This window comes from Colossoma macropomum, unplaced genomic scaffold (assembly GCF_904425465.1).
Source record: "Colossoma macropomum unplaced genomic scaffold, Colossoma_macropomum, whole genome shotgun sequence".
NCBI classification, from domain to species: Eukaryota; Metazoa; Chordata; class Actinopteri; order Characiformes; family Serrasalmidae; genus Colossoma; species Colossoma macropomum.
In genome coordinates, this window is record NW_023494786.1 from 19,191,265 (window position 1) to 19,215,160 (window position 23,896).

General features: G+C 39.4%; 2 protein-coding genes across 2 annotated transcripts in view; one reads left to right on the top strand and one right to left on the bottom strand.

Moving 5' to 3' along the window:
• The first annotated feature begins 382 nt into the window (after positions 1-382).
• On the top strand, positions 383-13,407 carry mindy4b (MINDY family member 4B). The gene is made up of 13 exons (XM_036555675.1): positions 383-464; positions 5,326-5,432; positions 5,512-5,539; positions 6,735-6,911; positions 7,187-7,306; positions 10,056-10,153; positions 10,235-10,400; positions 10,545-10,610; positions 10,762-10,832; positions 11,514-11,586; positions 12,551-12,727; positions 12,849-13,029; positions 13,265-13,407. Exons 2-13 carry the CDS (start codon positions 5,326-5,328, stop codon positions 13,405-13,407), a joined length of 1,407 nt encoding a protein of 468 aa, XP_036411568.1. The 5' UTR covers positions 383-464.
• A 971-nt stretch (positions 13,408-14,378) lies between these two features.
• The window catches only part of zmp:0000001236 (mastermind-like protein 2), a 63,293-nt gene continuing 53,775 nt past the window's right edge, over positions 14,379-23,896 (bottom strand). Inside the window, exons 3-5 of the mRNA XM_036563216.1 lie at positions 17,633-17,788; positions 17,304-17,409; positions 14,379-16,550 (exon numbers count right to left, since the gene is read on the bottom strand). Coding sequence (XP_036419109.1) covers positions 15,721-16,550; positions 17,304-17,409; positions 17,633-17,788 — 1,092 coding nt within the window. The 3' untranslated portion in view covers positions 14,379-15,720. The remainder of the gene's footprint in view (positions 16,551-17,303; positions 17,410-17,632; positions 17,789-23,896) is intronic.

Here is a 23,896-nt window from a genome sequence, read left to right on the forward strand (position 1 = left end):
CCTAAAAGCTGAAGCAGTTTGATTACGGCATCTAATCATTTAAATCCAAGAACAGACTGCTCTGAATAGCTCAAGAGCAAAATAAACACAACAACAGAACAAAAATGAAATGTAAGTTTGCTTTTTTAACTTTATACATAATTGATTTTTCAAAAAACAGTTCTTCTCACTAAAGATAACCTAATCAAGCTCCTGCATTGTTACCATAAACTTGAAACTACTGTAAACAAAGTACTCCACCCACTGGCAGAAGAAAGAAGTCTGACATTCAGTAAGGACGTCACCACTTCCACCTGCCTCATGAATACGTAGTGACATGAACATATAAATAGAGGATTTTGTTCTGCTTTGTTGAGAGGCTTGAATTTTTGGTATGGAATGGATTTAGAGAAAAGTCATCTGAGCTTCCATAACTTCTAACTAACTTCTGCACCAGTCTCACTACATGAAAAGGAAAATACAAGGTAGGCTTGTAAAACTTTCACTGAGTTATTAAATGATTTTTTGCAGTGCTTTAGATTCAATCAACTTTATGTAATTCCTGTTTTGGAGACAGAAGAAATATGTAGATTGTAATGGCAGCTGGTGAGTGTGCAGGTGATCTCAGTTATATTGGCAAAATGTATAACATAGAGCACCAGGATTAAGTTCTGGGTCACTCAACTGAATTCAGGATACATGAAATGTGAATCTTTCTTTTAAAACTGACGGAAACAAGAAAATCTTAAGCTAAGTCACATTTCTTCTAATTTAAATAATTTATATAAAATGCTCTTTTATTTCCAGTATTTCCAGTTCCAAATAATGTATTTTGTTAAAATGTTTTATATTAAAATCTGCATTTTAAGTAATTTTAAACACTTACATGCTATAATTAAGTTACCTTTGCATTAAAGTGTAAAAAATAAAATCATATAGCTATTGATACCGTAATGAATTAAAAAGGCTCTTCTATGATTTCCAAAGCTTTTTCAGAACTCTAATATAGTCTCTCTAAAAGGCAGTTTCAAAAGCTACCAAGCTTGCAACCTCTGTTCACTTGTAGCCTTCGAGATGTCTCAGTAACAGTCTCACGATCTGTGAGAGCTCTAACAGTGAAGACTTACTGGAATATTAACATTTTTCATCCCAGGCGTCCTCAACTATTTCTGATTGCTCTGAAGAAGAGTTAGCAGCAGCTAAAGTTGAGCTCATATAATACAGTGTCTCTATAAACTAGTTGTGTTTCTGAAACAGCGCTCTTGAATATATCTCAGTATTTCTATGGCCCGCTTGTTATTTCAGCTTTTCTCGTTTACACAGTGATCTACTGACGTTTGCTACTGGTTTGGTTTGATATTGGTTCAAAAACCATCTGTTGCGATGCTGGCAACCCTCTAGCGTTTATAGAGGGGAATAACATGCACGTAACCTGCTACATGCGTCGCAGAACCAGCCAACTATGACGTCTTTTTAAAGATATAAAAGCCTCACTGTGGAAGAGGAAGTTGACGTCACCCAGCACCCCACATATGATTTTGAGATATAAATTGATTCTTGGTCTGACTTTGATTCTGAGTGATTCCGTTATTCAGTTTCAAAATACGTGATTCAGAACCTGAACAGATGTGATCCAGTTTATTAATCTGTATCCCGGATCTGACATAAATTCTGGGACAAATTCTGACTCAGATTCTTTATAAAAGTGGTTCTAAATGTTAAAGTCAGTCTGATTCTGACTCATCCACTTACAGTTTACACGGTTTCTGTTCTTGATACCGATATGAGTGAAACTTTTGACTGCAACTTTGAACTTTCCACATGCATCAAAGTGACCCTGCAGAGGGCTTATCCAGAGACAAAGGACTCTTTTCTGATCAACAAGGCCTATAGATGAGCTCCACGTTCCTGGAGACAATCTCGTGACAGGAGAAGACAGAGGGGAACTGACACTGATCCGCTTGTCTTGTGTATTAAATGAATACACGTACAGCGTTTTGTGATTTTGTGCTCTTTTTGAATCCAAACTTTCACACTTTATGTCGTCAGTAGAAGGAAAATTGCACTAACCAGCTAAACCACAGGACGGTGTTAAGAACAGAAATGGAGCATTGGATTACAGCCCTTAAAATGACAAGCAAAAAAAGAACAACTATCTGGAGCATTGCATATTCTGAATCCCTAAATATCTGCTTATAATTATGATGTTGCTATTACAATAGTTTGGTGACGTTTGTATATTTTATTGTGTTTCACTTTGTGTATTGTTTAAATTACACTTTTTCTGCTGTTTATTAATTTGCCCAATTACTTGTAGGGATGTGTGGTGTAACTGTTGTAACTGCATAATAATAATAATAATAATAATAATAATAATAATAATGTTAAAAAACATATCGTAGGAGGGTGCCAATCAGAGGGAAATTTCAACGGGCCAATCGGAGTGCACGAAAAAAAAATTAAAAGTAGCCAGTGACGTAAGTGACGCTAGTAAAACATTAAATAGATGCAAAGCTGAAAAGCGTACTGCAAGAAAAGAGAACGTTATAAGAGCTGTATGTTCACAAACTCGTATGAAAATATAGACCAAGGCCAACACTATGATGCTTAATTCATTAATTAATCACATGCGAATGAACTTTGAACAAAATTCGCCCGCGGCTCGAAGGAACTGCTCGGTTTTCTTCGCCTTTGGTTACGGCAGGTACTTAAAAGACCCAGAAGATGGCGCCCTAGAGCGTTGCATTTGGTCCACTTCATCTGCAAACTGGAATACCAGACTTTGACATACAGTTTAGCTTTTGTTGTTGGCCAAGTCCTTCAAGGGGACACATTTTAAGTTAAACTTACCTTTAATGTTATCATGCGCTTTTATTGAGGTGTTTTTATTTACCAACAGGCGAGTCACTGTCCAGTTTGTAGATACAGAGCTCAGGAGCAGTAGGCGAACCCAGCGAGGGCAGTTTAACTGGCTGCATTATTGTGAATTATTTATCTCCGGGAGAGCTCAGCCGTGTTAAACCTCACTATACATGACCATGACCATGGCCGAGTGATAGGTAATGTACTTTAAGCTTGCCTGCCTTTTCTTTTTCTCAGATGAAAGCACGCTTAAGTGTCTCCTTCTGCCTCACTGAAACCATTCAGCGAGGGTAATTTAGACCTTGTGCTTGCACGCGCTTTTCCGCTTACATGGGTTCCCGCCACCTCTTAAAGAACTCATATCCTACTTTTCCCTTGTATTTTATTTGATCCTGGGCGGAGCAGCATGGTCACTCCCCGACTTGAACCAGAAACTCGATTTGGACTACGCATGCGCATCAAAGATATCGCGCATGTGTAGTCCAAATCGGGTTGGTTCATGCAGAGAACTTACCACACTGTAATGTCTTCCGGGTTTCTCAAACGCTAGAGGGCGCTCTCGAGTCCAAAATGAATGGGTTAATATGGAGCATTTGAGCAAAATCATAGTTTATAAATGCTTAAACATTTTTAATGTAAAAGAATACAGTCATTTCCTGAACACTGAATAGCATAAAACATTTTAACACCACTGTTATATTTTTAAGAGCTTTCAAATTATAGCAGTTTAAAACAGCGCCACATGTACACCCTTGATGTCTGTGAGCGCGAACAGCCACTGCTGAACAGCTCCTCTCGCCAACTAATCGGCACTCAGTAGCAGTAATGCCAGTGTTCTGCTGCCCAGAAAAAAAAGGAAACATATGGATAAGTTTTCTTTGCTGTTTTAGTGAAATACATCCTTCTACTTTCTAAAATTAAAGGAAAGGTCTGGGCAAGTGATTAGAAACTTTTTTAACTTTTCGTTTTTAGCCGATGAGCTCCATTTTCTCCCATTCACTGAATTCGCTCGCGGGCGCCCTCTGGCATTTCGCAGTCTTTTGATATAACCGGGAAAATAAGGAGTGGGCAGGCTCCTCTTAAACCGGCTCTGGGTTGATGTATATTTTCGTGCATGCGTCGTCCAAAGGCTCTCCGGTGATACTTCGGGCAGGCACGCACGGCCGGCAGTCTTGTCTGCGTTTGAGGATCTGGCACATGTGGAGTTAAGGCTGGGGCACCTTCTGAACGCACTGCACCGGCCGACCTCTCCAATCCGCCGTCGTTGCGGTCCACTTAACATTTGTGTTTCCCAAAAACACTCAAAATTAATTTTTATCTTACTATTTTTCAGCCTCACTTTATCCCTTAGAATTAAAGAGGCAGTTTTTACTTCGTCGTGTAGAGTGATTTTCTATTGTAGCAGCAGCGAGGAAGACAACACGGGAAACATTGAGCTTTAAAGGTGAATGCTCTTTTACTGAACAGGCAGCTAGGGAGCGCTGCTGCTCGGGGCTGTGTCCTCCACATCAGAAAGACTGAGCGCTGCATCCTTCTCCCCTAGCGTGGCGTCAGCTCACCGTGCCGTCGATGCTGGCAGTGGTGCTGCTCATGAGCGCACAGGAAGTGCCCCAGCAGTAACTCCTGTGCCGGGCTCCTTTTGGATGCCGGACATGCCTGCTGGACCATCTCACTGAGCTCTGCCGCTACACTGCTCCGTCATAAGGTCCCCGTCGCCGTCTGTCGTCCAGGCGTCCTTGCTGCCATCTCTTTTGCCGTCCTCCAGCTGGGCTCCACTACCAAGCTTCTTCTTCTGCGGGCTTGGCTAGGTTCGGTCTTGTCTGCCTTTTCCCTTTGAGTTGCTGAAGATGTAGGAAAGATTGTGCTTTAAAGGCAAATGCTCTTTTATTGAACAGGCAGCAAGGGAGAACTGCCGAATTGCCACTAACATGGTCGGGAAGCAGGCAGGTCATGCCTAGCCATACACTTTAAATATAAACCATAAACTTTACAGTAGGCGCCAACACTGGCTACCCCACAGCCCAGTACAGAATAGCACAGCCAACACTGATGCATTTGTTAAGCTAACAACAATCCATAATATCCATAATATATGTCTCTCTTACCATGAGCATGGTGCTAACCGAGGCCCTCTTTGCTTGGTCGCTTTGCATGGCCACACCTCCTGTCCTATAGCAGCATGGCCAGTGGCAGGATGTGCCAATATATAAATATATTTTTTGAATGGCTGCTGGGCAGTTTTAGTGGAAATGTAAATGTGACATCACTAAAATGACTTGAAATATATTCAAACAAAATAATTGAAAATTGCCTGTTTTTGCTGGTTTGACTGGTACAATTTAAAACTTTTGCATTGTTTACATGATACATCAAACTCTTTATTTCAAAAGTGAGGAAAATTCAGTTTTTCATGATATGGGCCCTTTAAGTAGTGTGTCACCTACCAGAGGTGTGTGTATGTGTGTGTGTTTGTGTCACCTGCAGATGGAAGGCAGCCTTCAGAGTGCTACACAAGTCAACACGGAGCTGGACGACATCCTCAGCCAAATAGCAGAGCTTGATAAATGGAGAGAAATTTTCAACACACAAGGGTGAGAAGAAGTGTGGGATGTTTTTAAACTGTTCAGCCTGTCTTACTGGCCTCCTCACACCATGTGTTTATTTTTGCAGGTTGGAATTACAAGGCTGTTTTGCCAAGGTAAGTTTAAGTTTTCAGTTTCTATTTGTCTTTCCTTTTACCTGCCAGTTATGCAACTGTTTTAGTATGAAGGAGTCAGTGTAGAGAGAAGCACAGCTTTTGCTCTGATATCAAATAACTCTTGGTCAAACCTTGTCTTTATGTGGTTAAGCCTGACAATACGATAACTGATCCTTCAGACAGAGTGGGCTCAGGTAACTCTATGTCATTTCTGTCCAGTCAAAGTGATATGTGTGTGTGAAGCCTGTGTATGTGTGTGGCTGTGATGCTTGCCACCAACCTGATATCCTTTAAACCCCGGGACGCAGCAAGAGGGGTGGTAATTCCTGCTCCGCCTCATCAGCATCATTTCTTTTTATACTCCCTTTACCTTGTTTTTCCACTGTCTCACTGGACCAAGTACCGGAACTATGTGTGAGAGTGAAGGTCCGTGCGATCACCAAGTGCATGTAGCAATGGCGGACTATAAGCAGCTATTACAGACCATTAGGACTCTACAGCCTTCCAGGCTCAGTTACATAGAGCTTCTTCAAGAGGAGGTGAAGAGAAGCCAGGATGTGAGTGATCACCTAAAAATTTTTATTTGGTGTCGTGAAGCTGAGACCCTCTCTGTGGTCTGGGATTGTTTTTGGACTTAATACCATTGTTTGTGGAAGTCAGCCATGAATGACTGCGCTAGTATTAGAGAGACCGAGAAAAGAGGAGTGAGAGCAGAAATTAAGAATCCAGAGAAGAAGGCTGAACTAGATCTTTTGAGACTAAATATGTTTAATGAAGTTGAACATATAGTACGACTACACTTGTGGAAAAGTGTATTGTGGTTATGTTGCTACATGTTGGGCTAGTTTCATGGATGAGGATTAAGCCTAACCTTGGACTAAACTACAATGTAAATAGTGTTTTACCATTGAAAATCCTATTTAGGCTTAATCTTAGTCTGGGAAATGGAACCATTGCGGAACCATCTGAGCATACCGTGGATATCAGTACTTAAAGCACACTGAAAAACAACAGGTTTTATTACAAAGAGATGACAATAAGTCTTATTTATTTGAATTGAATTTAGTGCTGTGCAGTATGTGACATGCTTGTGGCACCATATACATGTTTCAGGCTTCTCTGATCGCAGTATTACAAAGGTCATTACAGTGGTAACAATTAACACTCCCTCTGCCTCTGTCTCTAACTCCTATAGAGAGCACCTGAAAGGATTAAAGCTGAGGAAGAGACTGAGGATGTTTCTAGGTCTTCAACCTCAGCCCAGACACCCACAGGCTACGTTAACCCGCTGATGGTGCCTTACTCCATCCCCCACTCTCTTGTTGTCTCCCCGAGTCTGGGTGGGCACCCTGTGTCGCCTGAACTCGCCATGGTGAGTTATGGAAAACGAGCCTGTCACTTGACCCTAGTGGGCCTGCCTCCCTCTGCGTCAGATGTGCTTCTAGAGCGTATGCCTCAGACAAAGGAGAGTATAGACTTATCATTTAATAATTAGACTTCAGTCTGGTGGACTGTGCAAGGGGGCGTGCTTTGGAGAAACTCAGAGCTAACTAGAGCAGTAGTGGGGTATTAGTTTAGTTAGCAGTGAGAGGCAAGTCAAGAATGCAGTTACTAATTTTGTAATGTTTGATTTTGTTTCTCATGTAGAGTCTGAGAAAGATCTTGTTTGGAAACACGTTCCACATCTTCAACTATGAGTGGAAGAAATCTTTCTTCAAGTTCCGGGAGCCCCACTCAAATCTGTCTTACGCTCTGGAGGCAGAAAGAGTGAGTCATTCATTATAAAACTGTCTCTGTATTGTCATCTTAAACTGTCGTCTTATTGAGATTTAGTAATGCGATCATGCAATCATGTTTTGATGTCTTAGGTCATGGCCATGACCTAGTACTCGATTTTTACAAGAAACACAAGCGAACATGAAGTGACAAAACAGGAAGAAACAGTTTGTACCCTGTGCACACAGCACTAAAAGAAAGAGCTTTCTGAGTTGATGCATCTTGCATCTTAGGTGTCATCTTGTGAGCCTAAAATCATATATCCAGGGAGGAGATTGTGAGAGATTATGCAGATACATGACTCCCCACTTTCAATTTTGACCTTAAACATTGCATTAATCTCTCAGATGGATCTGTTTCGTATCATTGATGACTTAGTTGTATGCAAAGGTTTGGACACACCTGGTTGTTGATTTTCTAAGTGATAAAGAGTTAACACATTCTGTAAATGAAGCAAACTTAAATATGACATGTTTCTACAAAATTTCAGAGCAGAATTGAACAAATTGGAAAAAAACCCTGAAATATAAAATATTCCTTTTACACAGACCACAATGTATTTTTTTTGTTGCTAAATTCAGCTAATAAACAGTAATTATGTATTATTGCCTCTATCTTTCTGTATTTGTTCAAACATCTTGTGTTAAACACTCATTAAAATAGAGAATGCAACTTTCTTCATCGAGGACATGTTGCAGTATGACTTTCAGAATGTCTTTGCTTCTTATACAATATAAACTGAGATGGAAGATCTAATGTCAGAGTAAGATATAAGGTCATATGTCAGACACATGCACATGTTCCAGTAATCAGTCAGATTGACCTGTTCTTGGCATACTGCTAAACATGGTGCATAAGAGAAGAGAGGTTGTGTTGCACCACGCTCCTCTCTTCTTTCCTATTGTGATTGTCTCTCAGCTTATCTTGATCAGCGTAATCTGACCAAATCTTTCTTGGCGTGTTAATGTCACTAATCACCTTTGTTATTTTTGAATGAACTTAAAACATTACTGTAAGACTTACTTACAGATCAGTGGCATCCTTGAGGTACCTAGAGTTATTTTCCATTTGTTCAGTTAGTACATTTGCATAACATTACAGGGAAAATCCATTATGTCAAGAATCATTTATGGCAAAACTTTTCTGGGGTCAGCAGTAACATTTGGGTCTTGGACCAAATTCTCCTGTAAATGATGTTTCTTCAGTCAAATAGTTTTCTTTGTCTGTGTCCAAATGTCTGTCTGTGCACTTCAAATGATAGTGGATAGTATGAAAGGATTGCATTGCAACCTTTACAGTGACCTGTAAAAGTGCCCAGACCAATGACACACTAAAAGAGCTGTACAAATATTAACAAAAGCATGGGATCACAATGTGACAGTGTAGTGGGCAAAAGAGCTACTACAATGTACTTTTTGACTACTCTCTGATGAATAGTCCTGTTTCAGACACACTAAGCTAATTCCAGTAAGCCAGTTTCCCAAAAGCATCTTTGTGTTAAGATCATCTTAACTGGTAGAGAGTTTTCAGTGTGATGCTGTCTCTACCATTTAAGAATTGTCTTCTTCGTGCTACACCCCTGAAAAGTTGCCTTTTCTTCTGCCTGTGTACTGTTTTCTTTGGCCAGGTTCTGTTTTTTTTTTTAATAATATTTTTACTATTTAATTATGTTACACATCTCACACAAGCATGCAAATGCTTTAAACTTGATTTTTACATCTTGTTGCTAGGCATGTGTCGATATAAAAATGTAATATTGTGATAATTACATGTACATTCATGTAAGGTTTTAATATTTTTTAATAGCAATACAAGGTGGTGGTTGTACATTTTGGGGATTTCTCTCTTTGGAAAAAAAAAAAAACTTCCCTGATGATGGCTTTTTGTATGAGGGGACAGCATTCTTCATTCATTTCTGGAATTTTTTTTGGCCATCATGTCTTTGTTTTCCCCTAGATAGGCTGGGTGGATGACACATGGTGCTTTGGATAGTATGAAAGGATTGCATTGCAACCTTTACAGTGACCTGTAAAAGTGCCCAGACCAATGAAACACTAAAAGCATGGGATTACAATGTGACAGTGTAGTGGGCACCAGGGCTACTATGTGTAAAAATTCTCTGGCGAAATTCTAAAATGCAGTGAACCTATTTTGTATTAAATATCACTGTATACCTTATAATTGCATATCAGCACATCTACTTGTTGCATTCAAAAATGTATCTGAGTTATGCAGTGAAACAAATTAATATCCTTAACTGTCATTTTAAGCTGAATTCTGAATGTTTCAGCAAGGGACACTATAAAGGGCAATACAGAGGCTGGACAAGAGAGATATAATGTACTTTTTGACTACTCTCTGATGAATACTCCTGTTTCAGACACACTAAGCTAATTCTCAATGTTGAATTTTGCCATATTATTTTGGATGCAGCCATATTCTTCATCCACCCTCTCAGAGCGATTCTGCTACCACACAGCCCACCTTCTCATTTAATTTAGGTTCTTTTTAGTAAAGCAGCACACAGTCTTCATTTGTCAGCATATTTGTTGTGACTTTTGATCTGCTTTACAGGCAAAGTTTTGTACTTTGTTGCCCTGTTTGTAGCCACCACAATAACTTATGAATGCATGTTGAGTGTGCACAACAAATTAGCTGGGCAATGTCAGGAAAGTAAACATGCCAAACTGACTGAACTCTGTTTAACAATACACATTAAAGTTGAGTCATTTTCTTTTAGGGGGGAGCCCGTGCTGTACAGATGGCAGTTCAGGCTCACATTATCAAATACCTGCTCTTCACACGGCCAGTAGACTCAGAGTGCTGCACGATGGAAAGGTGATCATTGAAAATATCACAAATGTGCAGTGAAACAAATGAATAACCTTAATCACTGTTATCTTCTGCTCTGTCACTCAGTTTGGGGGAGGTGGGGGAGAAGGAGCAGGAGAGGGCATTGGCCACTGCTTTGGCTGACATTTTGTGGACAGCTGGTGAGGAGCGTACTGCCACCGTCTCCTTGGTTACACCTGAGCGCTGTTTTACCCCCCACCTGGACTACAAACTGGACAACTTCACAGAGAAGGTACTGTTTACCATGCAGTGTCCAATATCACATCTCTCAAACAACATATGGTCTGTAAGTCACATAAAACCAAACCATGTTGTGAGTGAGTTGTACTGTAAATGAGTTGCATAGATGTAAATTCATTTGCATAGGTAATTTCAGTTGCAACTTTTTACCTTCAAAAAGAAGGAAGATACAAGGAAATTCATTTATGAACATATTCAGTGTGTGAGTATTTATTAGTGCTGTGTTTTGGATTTTGTAGTTTTGCTCATTCCATTTTTTTTTTTTGCAATATAACTTTACACGTTCAGTAGTTCAGTACTTTACTTGTTTGCTGTCAATATTAATTAATAAATATACCTTATTTCCCATCAAGTTCAATGAGGAAGGAAGCCATGGGGTCATTCTCTTTCTGTATAGCTTGATCTTCTCCAGGTCCATCGTTAGGTAAGTCCATAGTTTAACTGTTTATTCAGGAAATAAATGAGCGGTTTACCCAGCTGCCATTTAAATCTACACTGAGAAAGTAATACCTGAAAACACCAAAGAACAGGGGTATCTGACCTGTAACTCTTAACATGCAAGTGATAATTACATATTTCCAACATCAGCCACATGCTTCGCCCCAGCGTCTACAAATGCATAGGCCTACATTTGATTGGCTTTTAGCAGTAGTGTTGAGAATGACTGCATTCGTGCACATTGTGTATGAAAGCTAAATGAACATGTAGCATAACTTGCTCAAGTTAAGCCGGCTTAGTTTGTATTTCGTCTAGTGTAGCGTAATGTAATACACAATATGGTTCAAAAGGTGAATGTTAGTAGCAGGTCATGGAGAGTATTAATAAGTGTAGTAAAACACAAGAAACTTATAAGCTTGTTCAGCATATCATTGCTGTCCAAAGAAATTATTAACACATTATCAACTGTTAGCATAAGTTAATGTAAAGAGTTTTTATTCCAGTTCCATTTCTGTTGGTCTGTTTGTCATGAAATTTTCACACAGTGTAAAGGACAGCTGCTGTGTTCTAATGATGTAGAAAAATAATAACAAAAATGGAGATACATGTTTTCTTTTGGATAGCAACAATATGTTACTTAAATCAGTCCCCCTAATTATGCTTTAAGGTTACAAGAAGACCTGGATTTCACCACTACTCATCTCTTACACTTGGGTTTGGGCAACTTTGGTTGTCGCCAGGTAGGTGTCTATGGGGAAAAGTGACTATATAAGTACAGCACATGGTACATGTGTGTTATATTTAGATATACTGCATTTTTCATAAAAACAACTTGTAGTTTTATTTCAAAATATACCAATCAGAGCATGTGAGTGGAGTGAAGCGGCGGACATTTCCGCTTATCGCTCAGAGCATTTCTGTGATCACTCTGCTCCAGCTCCGCTCTAATTTTTCTATTTCCCGCACCTCACTCGCTCCTCGCTCTCATGTCAGAGGAACCTTGCTCCATGTCCTTTCCATATGATCCATTCTTATGGTATTTATTTTATGTCTTGAATGTATGGACAAGACACTGCACACTTTGTTTCATGAGTTATGAATAATCATGAATAATTTATGACCGTTATGAAGCGAAAACTAGTTAAACGTTCTGTGCTACTCAGGCTTTTTTGGAGGTTGAAGCAACAGCCCAATCACAAGCTAGAAGACTGCCGAGAATAAACAAATGCACATGCTTTTAACACGACCCTCACTGTCATTCGTGCAGAAAAACGTATGACACTAGACTAACTGTGTGTAATGTCTGTAGAACTTTGTTGTGATCGATGAATTTCCAATATGTAGGTCTGCTGAACAGCTCTGCAGCGCAGAAACTGTGTTTGAATGGCTTCGTGTACAAGCTGTAGAGTCTCTGCTGCATCACTCATCATACAGTCAGTGTGGATAAAGGGACTGCCTGGCTTGATGGAGCAGGAGGGAGCTATACTGGAGCGATTTTATAGCGCAAGAGTACACCAATTCTCCGAATTTCTACAAACCCGCTCCATGCTAAAATCATGTCTCCCCACTCCCACTCCGCACCGCTCACATGCTCTGATACCAGTATGACCTAATTGCAGGCTTGCAGGATTTAGTAGTAGTTTCTTTATTATGTGTGTTTTCCCCCTTCCATCATGTCAGTGTCATTGCAACTGTGTTCATTAGGCTCTTTTGAACCTTCTGTTGACTGGTCGTGCCAGTCCTAATGTCTTCAATGGGACGTTGTTATATGATGAAGATGGCAGCCCATTAGCACAACCTCTTCATGGAGTTTTGGCCCGCAGTGACGTGGGATACCTGCACTGGAGCCGAGAGCAGGCAGAACATGCAAAGCTTCCTACGGTATAGCACATAGCCATGCTGTCAGCATAGTCCATACAGTCAGCATTTGTATCAGATAAGATTTGCAGGGTTCCATGATCAGAAACAGTAATTCTGCTTATCTGCTACTCTGCTGCTTCAGGTAGGAAGTATGCTAAAGACCCCCAAACTGCCGATTTGGGTTTGCAACATCAATGGCACCTACAGCGTTCTGTTTAGTCCCACCCGATCTCTGCTCTCTGATTGGAAAATGGAGCATCTCTTCCACCTCTACTTTTACAATGGCCAACCAACTCAATGCAGTACTGCAATGCTCACAATAGGTAATGTTACTGTACCTGTTACACACTTTTATTATTAGCATAGCTTGGTCTTTTGAGCAGCGCCTGATGCAAACCTGCAGAGCTAAAACCGGATCGCGTTTTACATTGTTGGATCAAATGTCTAGATTCTAGATTTAGTTGGAGTAGATTGGTCAGCAGAAATTCAGTGAATTTGACCACAAGGTAGTAAAAAGGACTTGATTTTACTCTTTGATTTCTAAATGTCATGTTTCAGACACACACTCCCACCACTGGGAGGCTGGAAGTGGAGACAATCAAGGAGATCTAGAAAGGAGGTTCCCCTCACTGGAGATGACCATCAGGACCAAATGGGAGGGAGCTGCAATTGACTGGAATGGCACAGTACCATATTTCTGAAGAGGTTTGAACAATTCAAAGATTTGTGATAGCATGACTTTAATCTCAAAATGGTATGTTTTTAAACTATAGTAAAATCTACATTTGTATTTTATAACATACAAATAGAAAAAAACATGTTTGATATTAAGTTCTTAGCATTGTTCTTTCTCCAGGAGTTACACTGATGTTAAAATTCATGAGCTGGATCTGAAGTAAGCCTGATTTTTTTATGTATGTATACAGTTTAGAAGCAGTCATGATGTATTTCTGCCATACTTATTTTTTTTTGTTTACATTTGTATACATGCCCTGAAATATCAAAGGAAAAATTTCATCAGGATTGTGTTGACTGATAAATGTATGGAGCCTACCAAAGACTTTTTTTTCTTAATTTGCAGTCTTTTTCTTAAGATGGATATAATAATATAATTTAATAAGTAAGGATATATCTTGACTTATGACAGCTAAAGTTTGTATATTATCTGAACACTAAAAAAATCCTTCCACTATATATGGAATAGAAGACATTTGTGTCGTTCAGCTTATTACTTACTTTTACATTCAAACAAAGGTGTTTTCCTCATTCAAAAAACAAATAACAGTTAACTCAACTGGCCAAAACAGTTTGCCAAGCAAAATACCAATAGCTTGTGGAGACTAAAGATGTTATCTAAAGTTAACTACACATCATAATTGATGCAATTTTTCTTCAAAACAGCGATGTATTCTGGATTAATTTTTGTGTCATTTTTAAAGTTATGTATTCCTGCCCACAGTGGATGGCCTTCTTTGTTGTTCTTGGTGCATATAGATCATATTTTCCTGACCAAGAATTGCATTACCGTTTTAGTCATCGAATTAAAACCATACCTTATCTTGGTCATTATATCAAATGATATTTGTCTCTCGTAAGAAAGAAGTGCTGGCTAACACTCATCACAGGTTTACTGTACTGCAAATGAATTTTTATAAACAAAAACGACAGTAAATTTGCATAACTATAGTTTATTGTAATTATCAGTATCCAAAGGCTAACTTGACATCGAGAGATATACACATTTATTACAGCTTTATAGAACATTATAGAAAAGGCTAGTCATAGAAAAAATAAGGCAAAATAAACAGATTTATAAATACAATATTAGCAAGAGGTCCTTTCAAACCAAGTTCAAGACCATTTTAACAATTAACTGAGCACAGGCCAATTAATTCTGTAAAATGTTAAAGTCTGAATGTGAGATAAAAGGTTTAACGTAATGTTAGGCTATATCATCAATCTAGATATGAATCTGTATTTCACTAAATAAGTCTTTTTGTCTTTTTTTTAATATTTGAAAGTGAACAAATGTATATTAAAGTTGACTTTGATATCAGCCCAGAGAAAATCCTGGTGCAATTTTGGCACTTCCCAATAGGGCTTTAACACATACTAATTTAGACTTGCACAAAGGTCTTATAGTATGGGAAATTATCACAGACAGTACAGTGCTGAGCAAAAGGTCAGCCCTTCATTTATTTAATTTCCAGTCAAAACATTTTTTTTTCCTCATTTATTTTCATTTGACTACCCCCTTTCGTCATGCAAGTGGATTATCTTATATCTAATCTCCCTAGATATAGCTCCTGGAAAAGTAATAACTTGTACTTAATAGCTGTTTTCACTGGAATATTAAATAAACAAAGTCCTAGTCTATTTCTTTCACACAGTACTGTAGCTTACCAGTACACCATCATATTGTATGCTTGCTGTGAGACCTATGTCTCATAAATCAGTGATCGCAAATCTTTTTCCAATGCCTGGCACCTCTCTTCCGATGAAGTTTACACATTCAAAATGTACAGTAAGTATGTCACAAGGATGGAGCCCTAAAAGCAACAGAGCAAGTAGCCAGCTTGCTGCATTGTGCCACACTACAGCAATGCTGACGATCACAAAGAGGATATGATACAAAATGGCTGATTTGTCACCTTTGTATAGCTCCCCATCCTCTAGTATTGACAGGACTCTACAGTGCTCATTGAATTGCAAGGGTTTACAAAGTGTAGCTACATAACATACTATCAAGACCATAAATACTGTGACAGTAGAACTAGATAACATGATAAAAGCTAAGTCTAAGGATAATGACACCTGTAATACATCAGTTGTCCACATAAATACAAATACGGCAGAATAATAGGATAGTTAACCAGAATAATAGCTTTATGAAATCTCATATTTACAAAGTCAGTCCCTTACTTCAGGCTTTTCAAAAAACCTCATTTACTAAACGTCATAGTGAAATAGCAAAATAGTGACGTCAGTTTTCTCACCTGTGCTACTAAGTCTGCTCATGAGTGACCACCCAGAATCTCTTCTAGGTTAATGTCTTTCATCCAGTCATCATTGCCTGAACCCGACTTGAGCAAAGAATCAATGAAGTCTGAGTCTGCATTGATCCCTGGTACCGTGTTATCCCCATCCTGCAGGAAATCAAACGTCAGCCGGCCTACCCGGCTGTTCTGGTAAGTTCCTGGGCTTTGCGCCGTGCTTATGAACGTGCTTATGCACCCCTGCTGTTCTGGAGAGGACTGGTTCAGGCTGCTAACCCCAGGAAGCGGGGTTATGTGTGGCTGGGTAGGTCTGGGTGCAGAGCCCCTAATGGCAGGGTTTAAGGTGATTAGTCCAGAATGAGGTGCCACCTGATTTGGTGGACCAATAGGCCTTGTTGGGAAGTGACCATCAGTTTGTCTCTTTACATCTAGTCCTTGAAGTCCGCCATTTTGTTTTGTAGCACTTACCCAACTCAAGCCAGTCTCCCTACTTGCGGTTGTGGTCAGTCCAACCAGTCCTTGGCCAAGGATAGCGTCTTGGCTTGCTGAACTGGTCCTTACGTGTTGCGTAGTTGGGACAACACCTGATGGAAAAGTAACAACCTGGGTGTTCGCTCCCTGGAACTGTGGTTTGTTCTGATGCATTCCAATTTGGACCTGGTTGTTAGCTTGCTGGTGCAGTTGGCTTGCACATGTTTGGACTTCTGCAGGGTCTGATCTAGTATGGAACCTTCTGTCTCCAGAATTGGGCACCATTTTCGCTCCTTGGCCGTTGGGTAAATGGCATGAGAGGGACGGAATGTCACTCTGATCAGAGCCGTTATTGGTCAGTGGAGAAGATGCCAGACCTGCACATAGAAGAGTGTGATTTTGAAATGGTCACTGAAAATCTTAAATCAGCTAAAAATCTTACAAGCAATATATGTGAATTTATAGATAATAGATATTCTTTTCCAATTCCATGGATCTGTGAAACATTTCTGCATAGTACAGTTATTAAGAGGTAAACACAGAGTGGTTGAATGAGAAACTGAGATTTTGTTACAGTGGTGTTAACAGGAACCATACACCAGATGTCTACAACACAAATAAAGCCATTTTATTTACCATCAAAAAATGACCAATGAATCTAAAATGTTCATATCAGTGCTGTCAAGAAAACAAACAAAAAACATGCATCTCAATTTTTTTCTGCGTCACTTGAACAGCTGTCCTTTACATTGTGAGAAAAAATCATGAGGAATGGACCAATAGAAATGCTCCAAAATTACTTGCAATAAAATCTATTTACATTAACTTACATTCAAAGTTATTTATGCCTTCTCCTCTAACGTTACTATTTTGTAGATGCATGTTTTATAATCTATGTAATGCTGATTATGGTGAAATGGTGATAAATCTGAATGGGTTGTCTTTTCTTTCTCTGCTTGTACCTCGCTGCAAAAAAAAAAAAGACTTGAAAAAGGCAGGCTTGAAAATATTCATCTGTAAATCAAACATGTACAAAATTGAAGATAACTGGATATTTTGCGTTATTGGTTATTATCTATTAGTTAGGTTTTAAAGTCACTGTATAGACAAAGGTAAAATCAGATCTTTACCTGGATAAAGGGTTGAATGTACTCCAGCTACACCTTGTGGTTGTTTGTAGTCAGGTGGAGGCCTTGTCAAATGCCGGTTAAACTGATCTTGTGTGCTGAATTTCTCCTGAAACAAAAAATGGAAGAGAAAATTAACAGTTGGAGTACAACATAAAGTTCACTACGTCCCGGTTTTAAACCCCTAATCTAAAAATCTAACCAACTTATTGATCTTTTAAAAACAGCATTCATTTTTGGTATAGCAAATCTGTGCCATCTTATAAGTGGTACCAAAAAGGTTGTATTTATTTTTGTGCTGCTGTGCTGGTTAGTTTGCTGGAGTTATTTACTGTATCGTTGGTGTGGTGCTGAGGTTGGCTCAGTTGTCTCTGGCTTTTGCCTGTATTTTTCTGCTGAGTGTTGGGAGCAGGTGGCCGCTGCTGTTGGGGTTGCCCAATACCAGCCAGACAACCATTTGCTGATAAACGTGGTCCTGGTGCCATTGCCTGTTGGACAGAAGAACATTAGAATTACTTTAGAATACACAGTAATATACAGTCATATTAAACTAAAAATAGTTAAATTTAAATGAACAATCTACAGTATCTTCTTTATGGTATAGGATGATTTCTTAACAACATAAGTGGACACTGTGATTGTATAGGGAGTCCACTAGATGGCAAACTTCATCAATTCTTCCGACATGTCAGACTGCTCATGTCCGTATGACTTGATGTGAATGGTGTCATAAAATTTTCACATACTTTAATATTACTCCTTTATTTTCGTAATGTCTTTATAACACGAATCATCAACAAGTTATCACAAATTAAGAATGCAAACTACCACTAACAACTACTAACAACTAGAGGTGTCTATGGTAGGAATCCAGAGCAACTAAATACATATAGACATTAGCATGTATGCAATTTCTGCAGACTTACATTATATTGTTTTAAGTATTTTGCCAAATTGGCTCTGAATACAACAATAGCTGCCAGTGAGATCCTCATTTTTTCATGCTGTAACAGGGTAGGGATTACTGTAAGACTGATAGCTATGTTGAAGCCCTGTAGCATTTCTCCTGTCATCCAGCTCCTATGGGGCACAACCCAATTGCTTCCAGCAAATGACAGACATTCTCAGCCACAGTGTGGAACCACACAATGATAGGTGGATCTTAAAGGCTTTTGTGCCTTTTTATCTTTCTGAAACAAACTCTTAATGCAGACAATGAAATATGTCAAGTTAATACAAGTGGTTCCTTTGCACAAGTATAACCTATTGCCTGATTCATGCTTGTTCAAGAACTGTACTTAAAATCATTCCATTCATTCATGAACTAATAATTCATTACACAGATGGTTTAGAGTCAAGATGACAACCTGAAAGGAGCTCTTTATTTCAGCAAAGGCTAAGAAAGGCTTTTCTTTGCTTGATGTAAGTATAGAGAAACCATTTACTATAGTCATAAATTGCAGAAATTGGTCCCCTTTGCTATTTAGGTGTCTAAGATTTTCTATTTTCTCTTCACCAGTTACTGATATTGCCCCCTGAACCTGCTCTGAATACCAATACTGCCAACTGCAGCTGGATCCCCTATTGCCTCCTGCCTTATACAGATCAGCACACAAGCACTTTTCAGAACAGCATCAGTTTCTCTTTCAGAACATCACCCCAGCCTAGTAATCCTTTACTTTAATGCAACTGAAGTTTCATTAAAAAAAAAAAAGTGGCCCACATCAGTGATAACTGTAGTGAGATAGAAGTCTCTTAGAGGTCCTGGAAAGGTGGTGAAGACCTGTTTATAGTTTTGTTTGGGTGTCTAGACAAAAGAAGAAACAGTCACTCGTAATTTTTACTCATACAATCAAACTGAACATATGTGATTCAGAATAACTGAGTACTACAAAGAGACTTTTTTACACAATTATAATAACCACACTGAGTAAAAAGATGCAGTACAATTTGTTTTGAGGTTCCATAATCCTCTCTGGCCTATACACTTTTGGCATCATGTACTAGTAGTCTTTCAGTCTGCAAAGACTCACCAGCGAATTATTCTTTATTGTGACCCTCACTGGCCATTTTATCAGCTCCACTTACTTACCATATCTTTTCTCTCTGCATAATTTGTTAGTCTTTCTGTACCCCATTTATCAGTGTAAGACCACCACAGAGCAGGTGTTATTTGCATGGTTGATCATTCTCCACATTGCAGTGACACTGACAGTGGATACAGCAGTGTTTCTGGATTTTTAAACACCTCAGTGCCACTGCTGGACTGAGAATAGTCCACCACAACAGTGTCCTATGAGCAGAGAGTGAGCACTGATGAAGGGTCAGAGCATAACTAACACAAACTGCGCAGCAACAGATCAGCTGTCGTCTCTGACTTTACATCTACAAGGTGGACCAAAAAGGTAAATGTGTATAAAAGAGTGGACAGTAAGTGGACACAGTGTTTAAAAACTCCAGTAGCACTGTTGTGTCTAATCCCCTTACATTCGTGCAACATTAGCACTCATTAACATGCCACTACCATGGCAGTGTCACTGCAGTGCTAAGAATAATCCACTATCTAAATAATACTTGCTCAGGGGTGGTCCTGTGGGGGTCTTGACCACTGATGAAGTGGGTAAAGAAAAGCTAACAGATCATGCAGAGAAACAGATTACAATCTGTAAGTGCACATACAGTACTATGCAAAAGAGCACTCTCAATGCAAAACAGGCATTAAGCACAAGTTAGTCATTTTTCAGGAGATATTTCTAAAGAGATTATAAGATCTACTTTTCAAGACTGGACTTAAGATTTGAAAAAATCCACAGGTGTTTCCATCTATCCTTCCGCTGTGACAAGACAACTCAACACTATCAGTCTGAAAGGATGTGTAGCTTTCAATAAGCGATTACTGAGAAAAGGAAAATTCTCAAATCAAACAAAGAGGCTCAGAACAATGGGTTGACCACCTCAGAGTCCTGACCTTAACATTACCAAATGTGTTTGAGATTACTTGGATCATTAGAAGCAAAAAATGCAACCAACTTCTAGGACTGAACTATGGAGGTGTGGAAAAATATCCCTGCAGATTACTTTGAAAAAAACTGAAAGCAAGTCTCCTGAAAAGAATGTACATTGTAATAAAGGCAAAGGGTGAGCACACTAAACACTGAAAAAATTGGTATTATAGTTTTACACAGTAGTGTATGGTAAGTGGACCTGCTAAAATAGACAATGAATGCAGATAAAAGGTAGGTGTACCTAATAAAGTACAAGTCAATCCATATGTGTGATGTCCTAGCACTAAAATTCCACTCAGGTCTCCTCATTACAACCATGCAAAGAAGTGTAAGTGTCTGAGAGGTGAGACTCAAGCAAGAGCTTTTGAAAATCTGTAGGCCTTTCCCTGAGCAAACTCTGTTCAAGTACGTTATCCCATTCAGTCAAACACACATTGTGTATATACTGTCAATCACTGTGTTGACACAAAACATTTCCCAGGGCAAAATGGATTCAACTGCAGCGCAGCGAAGGGCCATTACTGTGAGAACAGATGTCTAAATGAGAAACTGCTTCCAAAGCCCCACTCTGGAGGTCCCAGAACGAAAGCACTGAAAGGCCCTCCTCTGCCACGGGAGGAATTCCCCGCTTTGACAGACCATGATGAGGGAAGAGGGTGTGTGAGAGAGTGCTTTGCAGCGATAGGCACTATTCACAAGCAACACTATCTACAGAGACGCAGACGGCTCCATAGAGGAGCTGAGCTGAGGAACTAGCTGAGGTCACATGCTGAGATGGATCAGCTCTGGGAAGTCCAGTAATTAATTAGAGGGCAAGTAAAGAGTGCTGTCTCCCTGCTGCGAGTTCAGATTAACTTCTCATAGAACATGCAGATAGAGTTTTTTATTACAGAAACTTGCAGTGAAATATTACTACAGTATATTTTGTAGGTCATCTGTTTAATACCAGTATATTAGTATAACAGTGGAGCACAGTGGAGTCAAAGTCTGAGAGCACTAGTGAAATTCTCCTAATTCAACATTTTTGGTACAAATTGTATTGTCAGCATAACAATTATTATTATTAATGATAATAATGATAATAATAATAATCTGACCTTTTTGTACAAAGGCCTTAATAGGTCAATTTCATTAATTTGCCTAAATTTGAACAGTGACCAAAAAATATCACAGTTCTTTTTTCACTTGTACAGTATAGTGGAGTCCAAATTTCTAACTCCTAAAACTTTCTGTTGTTTATTTTCATGTTTACATGAAAAAAATTAGCAATTTTTTAATGTGGTCTCAGACTTTTGGACCCCACTGTATCTACATGATCAACTGTAAAAAGAAAGTGATGAGGTTGTTTAAAATATAATATGGATTAGGTCACCAAATACTTGAGATTTTTCTAGAAAAAAACATCTGCTCTTACAGATTATATTTCTAGAAAGTATTTGGTGACCTAATCTATAACACATTCTAAACCACTTCATCAAATCCCAGCTTTTAATGTGGTCTCAGACTTTTGGACCCCACTGTATCTACATGATTGACTGTAAAAGAATGCGATGAGGTTGTTTATAATATGATATGGATTAGGTCACCAAATACGTGAGATTTTTCTGTGCTATATTTCTAGAAAGTATTTGGTGAGCTAATCCATAAAATATTCTAAACAACATCATATGTTGCATAATGCTCAGGCCACACAGCTCTGGAACTGGTTATTTTCTGACTCATCGATATACATTAAGCAAATAAAAGGTCATACACTGCTTTGTATTACACCATGTTAAAGGCACTGTGAGAAACCATGACCCTAGTCAGAAGGTTTGGCCAGAAGGTGTTTATGTTACACTGGAATAGGCTTCCATGGCAAGTATATTTGTGGTATGGGGGAGTGAGAAGGAGTGCGAGTTCCGTTAATCCACTCTTTTGTCATCCTGATGTGTCATAAAGCTGTTTTCCATCTCTGCTCCACTCTTCGCTCTTCAGCGTGTCGTTAAATGAATACCACATGTGGCCGTGGACTCCATAAAACAGGGCTGTGATTTAGGCTTCCATTCTGCCCCGCATTACAAGCAGCTGACAGGGCTCCAGGCCCAAGCCTTGCTGCTCTCTCTCTCTCTCACAATACTTCCTGCAGTTTGGAGGCAGGGCTGCCCTCCCCAGGGAAAAGCTCGGCATCTGGACTTGGCCCCGGATCGCTTTCCCAGGAAACAAGCCCTCGCCTCGCTGTGCAACTCCAACAACCTGGCACCCCCCCCACCCATTCTCACTGAGATGAGAATCCAGAAGGGTGAGGGTGAAAATGAAGGGGAAAACTACAAAATGACAAAGCTGTGAACTGTGATAGTCTGGCCTGTAAACTGAAAATAAACTTGAAAGGATTTAAGCTTTGACTGTTCCTAAAGCAAACAAAAGAAATATAAATTTTGCACTAAAGATGTACTAAGACTGTCACAATTCTCACAAATACTCAGTAAAGCTTGATTACTTGCTAAAAAATCACAAGTATTTTGGAGTCTTTGAAAGGCTATGCATGATTTGTTATTGTTTAGTTAATCCCATGTTTATTGTTCTGCCTGTTTTGAAACTCAAATAATAGGTATATTACTTCTGCTAATAGAATCAGTAGTGACATCCCTAAAATTTACATTTACGCCCAAGTATTTCACAACTCCGGAAGCCGTTCCACGCCGATGATCCAGACCAGTATTCACAGAGCAAGAGTGCTGATGGAGGGTTCTGTTTTTGCGGCCGAGATAAAGCGGAGAGAATGCTAGATCAGCACTGCTACTCTGAGATTCTTTGTGAGCAGCAGCCCTAGTTCTCATCTTAAGACGAGTGCCCTTTCAGATAATTAAGCTCAGCTTATTCTGTCTTTTCAAATTGTAAAGGAGACTAGATGTCACTTCTCCCACTTGTCTTTAAATCTGAATTGGTGTGCACTGATTGGTACTTTAAACATTTTGGTGTCAGTTAATTTCAAGTCATTAGATTTGGACAAATTCAGTCTGATTAGTGCCATGCCAGTTTAATCCATTAAAAGGTGCCGCTGAAGCTCACCCAGGGCCATGGCTTTTTATCACACATTTCACACTGGCAGCTACTCCTCTCCCGTCTGAACCCACTAGCACAAGAATCGCTCATTCAGATATTGACTAGTCAGCATAACGCAACTTTAATCAAAAGTATCAGACATTTTGCCTTAAAAACTCATTGAAGTTTTTAGGGCAAGCAGGACTCTCTATGCAATATATCACGCTGTCAATGCAGTTTCCCAAGAAGAGAGTGAACACACTGCTTTCCCTCAGGACTAAAAAGATTTCCATTCGATTTCCATGATAGGCCTGAATACCACAGAAAATATGGATCTCAGTTTTGACATGCTTAAGTTGACGACCGATCACTAGGCTGTGAGAACAAGAAAACAAGAAACAGAGCCCACATCTTGGTCTCTTTAGAGGCATTCTGTGAGCTGCTCCCGATGGGAGGAAGTTCAGCACTGCTCGTGAGGGTTCCGCAGGGATCGTGGCACCATTTCGGGACCTTTATTTCCATGGCATTACTAATTCAGTTGACTGTGGGAAGAGTCTCGGCGCTCCC